At 55.0% G+C, this 8,647-nt stretch overlaps 1 protein-coding gene across 1 annotated transcript in view; it reads right to left on the bottom strand.

Annotated features, from left to right (window-relative positions):
• Positions 1 to 518: 518 nt before the first annotated feature.
• The window catches only part of SLCO2A1 (solute carrier organic anion transporter family member 2A1), a 76,097-nt gene continuing 67,968 nt past the window's right edge, over positions 519 to 8,647 (bottom strand). Inside the window, exons 12-14 of the mRNA XM_053669211.1 lie at positions 5,848 to 5,912; positions 3,385 to 3,508; positions 519 to 2,460 (exon numbers count right to left, since the gene is read on the bottom strand). Coding sequence (XP_053525186.1) covers positions 2,340 to 2,460; positions 3,385 to 3,508; positions 5,848 to 5,912 — 310 coding nt within the window. The 3' untranslated portion in view covers positions 519 to 2,339. The remainder of the gene's footprint in view (positions 2,461 to 3,384; positions 3,509 to 5,847; positions 5,913 to 8,647) is intronic.

The following is an 8,647-nucleotide window of genomic DNA, read 5'->3' as shown; positions in this document are numbered from 1 at the left end:
TGAGTGGAGGGGGCTGAGGACCTACATTTCAGTGATGTCCTCTAGGAGAGCCTGACAGTCAAGGAAGTTTGTCAAGCTTTGCTTAGACATGAACTGAAGGTGGCAGGATTGGACGCCCCACTGGCAGTTGGGAGGAACGAGCTGCTGTGGGAGGGGGAGGGGTGGCTGTGACCAAGTGGTCGCTGATGACTGTGACATTAATTCTGTTTCATATTCGGGACTTAGCTGTTCGCGACGAACCAACCCCGCTTCTGGATGTAAACTCAAGGGCTGGGATCAGGCCTCCTGAGAGCCCAGCACTGTGGGCCTTTGACAGATGCCCGCGGAGCTTCCTGAAGGGACAAGAAGCACCTGCCCCTCTGTAGCAGGCTGGTGGGCCGAGAGTTGCATTATTTCTGATCCCTGTGACCAGGGCCCCTGCGGGTTGTGGCCCAGACGCCTCCTCAGGCCAGAAGGTGCAGGTTCAGCCTTCTCTCTGACAGATATACATGGCAGCACAAATTCATGACCCGCTGACGTCAATAGCAAAATTATAATATATTCATAGCAATATCATAGCAGAACCAAGGCTTGGGAGGGCAACCAATCTTCCAGGATCTGAAGGTTGGCTTTCACTGTTCATGAGCTTAGCTGAAAGCAGTGCCTTCAGAATTTACTTAAACTGCAGCAGGAAAGAAAGACCAGAGTTCGTTGCAGGGAATCATTTTCCAAGCAGGACCATTTTGAATGCTGAAACTGAGGTTGCGTGGAGCCTTCCTCCCTGAGTGAGGTCTTTGGAAATAAGGCCACTGTCACAGTGGCTTTCACAGAGTTCAGTCTCTTGGCAGTTTGGCCAGTGCCATACATTTTTTGGCCTTTCTGGGGGTGGCTTCTGGTATGTCTCTGGAGGGGTATTCCAAGAGCAGTGGCACTGGAGATGCACGTGACAATGGCTAGTACCTGCTGCTCTGGAGGACACAGTGCAGACAGGCCTCTGTCTGGCAAAGGGCCGGGTGCAGGGTGAGTCTGAGGGGGAGGCATGGCTGGTCAAGATCCTGTTGACAATTCCCGGGTTTCTGCTTGGCCTTCCCCATCCCCCACTGCCCGCGGAGCACCCTCGGTCCAGGGGGGGCCCTAGTGTAGGTGGGGAGAGGTGGGAGCTCCGTGAAGCTCAGTGGAGAACCGTGTACTAGCACCGCCTTGCACAAAGTCCAGTAAAGATATTTATCGATAAAAGGCCTTTGTTGGCTTCTAACTCTGCACCTCTCCCACCCCGCTGCAGTGTCTTTCCACTCAGGCCCATAGAGGGCGCCACCTCTCAGGGCTGAGGAAAGGTCCCTGAATACCAGTGTTTGAAACCTGGAAAGTCATCCTTGCCAGCCTCTATTTTGTGGGCTGCAGCTCACCATCCAGCTTGGTAGCATGTGGCCTTCCCTTGGCTTTGTCACTGGCTTTGCCGCTATCCTGGGCTGCTTCTCTTTATTCAGTGGCACCTGAAGTCCAGACGGGGAAGCTATGTGAAGCTGCCTTCTCGGCTCCCAAGGAAACTTGGAGAGGGCCTTCCCGTCCCTTTGAGACGAGGAGTCTTGCCCCCACACTGTGGGGGGAGAGGGGTCGGGCACCACGCAAGTTCACAGACTTCTTCAGGTCTCCGCCACGGTGTGGCTTTCTTACTTGGAAACACCCCCAGACAGACAAGCATGTACAGAAGGGTCTAGAATGAATGAGCAGTGTTTAGATGACTGTCCTTGGGGTTTCTTGGTCCCTGCTCCAGTGCTTGAGTGTGGGCAACTAGGAGGGACCAGCTGGCCACAGTTCCCAACACGAAATAGTCTCTTGGGGCAGGAGGCAAGGACGAGAGAGGAGGGAAATTGGACTCTGTTGGGTTCCGTGCTGATGCTGAACTCAGATACAGAAGCGGGCTACAGCCAGGCTCCCCCAGCTTCTATCCCACTCAACCCACTCCCTTCTCTCTCTGGACAGATACCCCTTTTCTCTCTCTGCTCAGGAGACCACCCCCTACAGGACTGGTCAGGGCAGGGGCTAGCTAAGGGGGTGTCCTCACTGGAGGACCCAGCACCGAGGAGAGTGCAGGCATGTGGGGCTCCCTCCCAAGGAGCCAGGGAAGACCCAGCCCCACAGCTGTGCCCACCCAGCCCAGGAGCGCAGCGGCCCTAAGGAACCCTGAGAAGGGGCCTTTGGGAGGAGGCAGGGAAGGCAAATGGTGACCGGGGTTGTTTTCTTATTTAAAAAAACAAAAAGGAAATGACATATTGACATTAGTATATACAGACACGTGTGGAAGGGTAGTCCACACTTTGAAGCCAGAGGGTGCCGGGCCAAGGGTCAAGGGTCAGGGGTCAGATGAGGCCTGCAGCCTTCTCCTGCACATTGTACTCCTTGTTCTTCTTCACCCGCCAGCTGATGAAGAAGAGCAGCAGCGTGCCCAGCACCTTGTAGCCTACCTGCAGGCCCAGGTACCTGTGGGGCAGGACAGGGCTGGTGAGGGGCTGCGGAGGCTGGTTCTGTAGCCTGTGTCTCAGGGCCTCCAGGAAGAGCAGCATCATTCTCACAGTGGCCCAGGGATTGTGTTATCACCACTATGGGAAGGACCTGTCACCACCCAGGTGGGGACCATTTTCCTCACTCCTTTGAGCCACAGGGATACAAGCCTCCCGGTGAGTAGGCAAAGCCTAACCCCCTGGTCTTCATCCTTGCACTGCCGCCCCCTAGAGGGCCAAAGGCATCACTGCAGCCCCACCAGCCTTGAGGGTTCTGTCCTTCCAACAAGCCTGAAGAAGAGGGGCACCTCTTCTCTGCCCTCTTGGTGCACCCCTTTCCCAGCCTTCTGTGCCACTTTGACACTGTTCCCGGGCACAACCAGGCCCCTCCATGCACTGTCCCCACTGTTTCTGGTCTGTGTGATGCTGGCAGCAGAGGAGGTGGCTGGAAGGGGTGCAGAACTAGTGGCACTGTAGCTGGGCTCAGACCCACAGAAGCCCGTCCTTGACCTCTTCTAGGAGCCGTGACAGGGCCACCTCCTTCCGGGCAGTGGGAGGCGGGCCCAGCTTCAGCATTCCACAGAATGGCCTCTCCCTTGCATTCTAACCACCCCCTTTCCCCTTGCTACACTTCTTTCTGCCGCCGTCCCTTGCAGAGGCCTGTGGGAATTGCAAATTGGGGGCCGCCTCAGAGCCGCCCCTGGGTCTTGTTAGTTGGATGACTCTCTGTGAGCCCCGAGACGCCCATTGCCAGAGGGGCCCCCGCTTCCTCTCTATGGAATCACCCCTCTGGCCTTCTACCTCAGACACCTGAACCCCCCACAGCAGCCACCACAACAGGTGACTGCCCTTCGCTCAGGTTTGGGGGCCAGCCTCTGGGACACAGGGCATGCTGGGCACCCACCTGTCTCGGAGAGCATCGTTGTTGTAGTAGACGCAGGCTCCTTCCTGGCCGGAGCACTGCGAGTTCCACCGGATGCAGGAGTAGTCAATGGTGAGGCCGTACAGGGCTGGAGAGGGCAGCCAGGCTGGCATGGGTGGGAAGAGAGTTCAGAGAGCTCGGGTCACATGGAGCTGCAGGCAGAGGTGCCCAGCAGGATGGGGAACCAGCCCCCCAACGCCTGCTCAGGTCCCCGGTGTGAGAACAGTTCTGCCCCGCCCCTGGGAATCACAGTGACTTTGGGAGGCAGAATAACTTTCTGTGAAGCCTGAATTCCTCTTTCGATAGAGTTTAGAAGAGGGACCCAAGCGATCCTTTTAGGGCAGAGGAAGGTCACCTTGATCCTGCTCACAGACAACACAGCTCCCACACTTGGGATTGGTTCCATGGGGATGTGGCTGACCTCCGCCATTGGCAGGGGCTCTTCGGGGTAACAGCTCCTCAGATTCTTACAACAGTTGGAAGTGGGCGGGTGCCCTCATTTTAACGAGGAGGAAGGTGGCTTGGTGAGCTCTCTATTGCATAGGTCAGAAGAGGCAGAGCTGGACTCTGAGGGCTAGTTTATGGGGGTTGGAATCCCAAGCTCACACAACACCCCCAGAAGAACCCCAATACCCTGGCTGCTCAGAGGCTCTGCTCCAGGGCCCCCAAACTTCCTCAGAGTTGAGTAGTGAGTGACCTGGTCCAGCAGGGGCTGTGCCTTACTGCTGTTCAATGTTCTGGAATGGCCCCTCTTGCTCTCTACAGTTCTAGGCAGTCCCTGGACTGGGGAGGGGCTGTTGGGGGTCCCTGCCCAGGCCGGCCATCCCATTCTCAGAACCGCTGTGCTGGCAACAGGCTCCCACACTCCATCTAGGGCTCTGTGAGAAGCTGCAGTCTTCTGCTTGGGGCTCCATCCATAAGTGGGAAGCTTCTGGAACCAGCCTCTCTACCCGGGTGAAAAAAGAGTGAAACTGGCCACAAGGACTGACTGACCGCCAATGGTGTTCCCTAAATAGAGACCAAGTCCAGCAAATGTCCAACCAAGTCCCAGTGGGCGATTTTAAACTTGCTGGGGTTTATAAGTACAAAATCTTTTTATATTTTTTAAAATCCCAGAGTGGAATTGCATTCTTGGGTGATGAATGGAATCCCCCCAGGCCTGCATTTTCTAACGTGGTCGCACAGGGAGTTATCTGAGCTCAAATAAAGAAACAAAGGCAGGGTGGCTGGAAGAGGCAGGGCAGGGCTGTTGCAGCCCATCCCGCTGCTGGGTGCGCAGGGCAGAAAACAAGGTTTCTTTCCCAGTGGAGGTTTATGGGCAAGTCATGAATGAGTTATAAATGAAAACAGGCGTGACCATGGAGCCTCCAGAACAGGGTGGATCCGCTGCCCTGTGTCTTCTGTGCTTGTAATACAGGGTCTGAAGGGGGATGAGAGGAACAAGTGACCCAAAGCCAAGAAATGTTGCTGAAGTTGACTCATTCTTCCCCATCTGAACATCTCACTCAACCTTGGGTGAGGCTTCCACTCAGCAGGCCCAGGAGGTCGTATCCCCAACACAGCCCGGAAGATAATGGAAGACACTGCAGGCTCAAGTGCAGACCGTGCTCCTGGAGAGCAATGCACCTCTCTGTAGAAGCTCAGCATTTCAGGTCGGAAAGTACACTTGGTGGTAACTGAAGTCCCTCTACTGCAATTACCATCGTACCCGCTGCAGTGCGCACCCACTAGGTCCTTCATAAACACATCTCCAGTTGAATCCAGTCCCTTTCCTCTGTGTACCTGTCCCTGCAAGGGTCTCTGTATTAGTGCCTCGTGTTTATTTAGTGTCAGGATGTATTAAGAAGGGACCTGTCAGTGTACGCGCTCTGGCAATGAGCCCAGAATGTACTAGTGAGACTCCATGCACCCGGGAGGGCTGGTGTGCGCTGTTCTCCGAAGGCAGCTCGCCCTCCCGAGAGCGCTACTGATCACGTGAGTGCAGCTCTGGGCTGCCTGACAGTGGGCAGGGCTTCCTCACACAGGGCCCCACATGCACAGAAGAACTTTGGCTGAAGGAGGAGTGAATTTTGTAAAATGGGTGGGAAGTCAGGGCTGGGCTCAGCTGCCATTCTGGCTGGGACAGAAATGTGAGGTTTTATTCTGATGGCAAGTTCTTAGAGATTAAAAGATACCTGCTTTCAATTCTCTATTAGGTATTCTCAGCTGTGTCTGCTTTTCTTACGTAATTTACTTTGGAATTAATGCCATAGATGAAATCTGTTTAACCACAAGTAACAGGGAAACTGCTCACAGAGGGTCTCAGCATTTGGGGTGGCGTCGATCATGCACACCTTCTCTGTACAACAGAGAGGAGAGAGGACTTTTCCCATCCCCACACCGTACCGCATCCCCCTCGGATGTCCCAGGGCCACTCCTCCAAAAGGGGCTGCCTCAGACACTTACCCAGCAGGCGCATCAGCAAGAACTGTACCCCAATGGCAAATGACTTTTCTTCCTGGTTCACCACACTGAAAAGGAAAACAGGAAATGAGCAGTAGGAGGACTCAGGGCTGTGCCTTCCCTCAGCAGGGCCGGGGGCAGCCGGCTTCGGCAGACTGGCAGTTGGGGCTCCACCAGCCAAGTGCTTCTGTGGTTTGCATCAGTGGTTCTCACACCTCGATCCCTGGACCGGCAGCATCGGCATCCCCTGGGAACTTGTGAGAAATGCAGGTTCCCAAGGCCCACCCTGGACCTAAGAATCGGACACCCTGGAGGCGGGGCCTAGCAATCTGTGTTGTGTGAAGCCCTCCAGGAGATTCTGATGCACCTCAAGTTTGAGAATTGCTGGTGTTTCTGATTTTCAGGGCTGCCCTGAGCCCTCTTTAAGGGGTAATGGGCAGAAGTGGCTGGAAGCAGAGAGGATGCTGATACACATTTTCAAAGCAGCAAGTCTGACAACCTGTTTTGTAGCAATAAAAGGCAGCCTGATGCAAAGCGTAATTGGGGCCCTGGGCTGTTGGCTTCCGTGTGTGACTAAAAGAATCCTCTATCTGGGGGCAGCTTTCTGGGTGTGCAGCCTGTGCAGCCTCGAAGGGACACCCCCTTGGCAAGGCTGTTTGGTTTAGTACTCTGCTGTGGCTGTCTCAGACTTCTTCGTAGTTTTGGAACTGGGAGCCTGGCATTTTCATTTTGACCTGGGTCCTGCAAATTAGGCAGCCAGTCCTGCCCCTCCCACTTCTTCCTGCAAGAGGGGAAGAGTACTTGGCTGAGGAAGGAGATTCAGAGAGAGAGGAGGCCATATCTGGAGGTGGTTCTGCCAGGCCATCCCAGAAGGTGTGGGGAGCTTCCACATGCACCAGGGGTAGCGGTGGGTGGGGCCTCTGGCTGGCCAGCTGCTGGCTGCCCACCCAGAACCAGGGGACCAGGTGCTGGCCAGCAGAGGCACCTGGCTTCTCCGTGCTGTGAGCACACGCACTCCTCCATGGGTGCTTATTAGAGAAAAGCATTTGGGGCTCAGGGGACAGCACGGAAGGGAACTAGAAGTAAATGGGAAAGGGACCTTCTCCCAGCATCTGTGAGGGGTGGCCTGGTGAGGGCGATGCTCACTGGAGTGTAGCAGGGGACTGAGGCATCTGCTGGGGACCCTCCCCTCGGTGGGAAGGGTCTCACATCTCACTCTGAGGTCTGCTCCCCGTGAGCCTGCAGATCCCTCCGATGGCCTGATCCGTAACGGATGCCTCGGCCCTCGGCCCCTGGCGGACTCCCCTGGATGCTCCGCTAACTGGGACTTGGGCACCCTCACTTGATTTCTGATGGAGATCTTGAGTCCTTTTTGGTCTCTGCCCCCTTAAACCTGAGTTAATGCTGGCTTTCTGGCCACTCTCTCTCCTCCCATGTTTCCCGTGAAACTTCACTCCCTGCTGGTAGCCCCATGCTCACTGGGGACCAGGACTGATACCACACTGCCCAGGCCGCCTACACAATCATCTTTAAGCCTCACCTTCTTCACACTAAGTAGCATCCATTCTTTCAACCTTCCCAGTGGGATTTAGCTTTAGTCCATTTTGGGGTCCTGGGCCCTCTTCTCCAGTTTCACTCCAGCCCCTGGCTAGACTTGGAAGGGGGAGATTTTTCTGGAAAAGCCTGTCCTGTGGTTGAAATGATGCTTTCCCCCATGACTTCCCCAGCCCTGGGGTTTGACAGAGGTCCTCTGGGATGTGATCTGACAGGGACTGCCTCCTACCCCCATGAAGTTTCCTTATCCTAGCCCCTTTCCTCGTCATGGCCACCCACAGATTTTTCTCAGGGTTAGTATCCATCTGACTTGGGGTGCAAGAAGGGATCCCCCTCCATAGGCTTAGGTGTCGTGGGCTCTGAGCACCCCCAGTGCTCTTGAGGAGTGTGCTTCGAAGGCAGGGTCCCGACCGCTCCTTTCCTGGACCACTTCTCAGGGTTGTGGTTGCAACAAGCAACCTGGAAGCAGGAGGTCAAATCTCCCCCGGACCAAGGGCGGGCTTGGTCCACAGAGGCGGTGGCTGTCCCAAGCTCAGTGTTTCTCAGCTGTGACACACACCTGCTGCCTAGGAAACATACACCTGGGCGCCTCCACGTCAGCCCCTAGGACTTGAGGGGCAGGGACAGATGACGCAACGTGACGTCCATGCTGCTTGCTGTGCTACGAGGAACAAAGTCCTTGGCCTTTGACCCAGGAGTCTCCTGTCTTCTGCCAGCATCCTTGAGACAGCAGCAGAATAGGAACTTGGGAGTTTGTGGGCTAACTTGTAGGGAGGGTAAAATCCCCGCCCCTGACAAGTGACTGCTTCTGCTTCTTTCTTATCACCTAGGCTTTGGGGAAAAGAGGTCATTGGCACCTAGCTAGCTCTTAATAATAATAATAACTGTTATTATCATTTGGTTACTTGTGATAATTAACCAACATGTAGAGCACCTTATATTTACGAATCAATTTACCATCTAATTCTGTCCACCAACACTTTGAGGTCCATATTATTAACCCACTTTCATAAATGAGGAAACTGAGACTCAGCGAGACGGGCAACACCCAAGGGCATTTGACCAGCGTGTGGCAGAGCGGGGCCTTTGACCCTGGAGCCCAGCATGAACTTCTGTGTTTTTCCCTCTCTGCTTGTGAGGCAGGTGAGGACAGGTGGGAAGCAGGCAGGGGTGGGTAAGGTGACCTTGGTTGAAATGCTGTTTTCTCCTTTGCAGAGAGTGAGGTGAAGGAAGGGTCATTCCCTGTCAA

Source organism: Artibeus jamaicensis, unplaced genomic scaffold (genome assembly GCF_021234435.1).
Source record: "Artibeus jamaicensis isolate MK-2021 breed Jamaican fruit bat unplaced genomic scaffold, CSHL_Jam_final contig_519, whole genome shotgun sequence".
In the NCBI taxonomy this organism is placed as follows: domain Eukaryota; kingdom Metazoa; phylum Chordata; class Mammalia; order Chiroptera; family Phyllostomidae; genus Artibeus; species Artibeus jamaicensis.
Note: the sequence above shows the minus strand (reverse complement) of the source record. Positions and strands in the feature narration are given on the sequence as shown.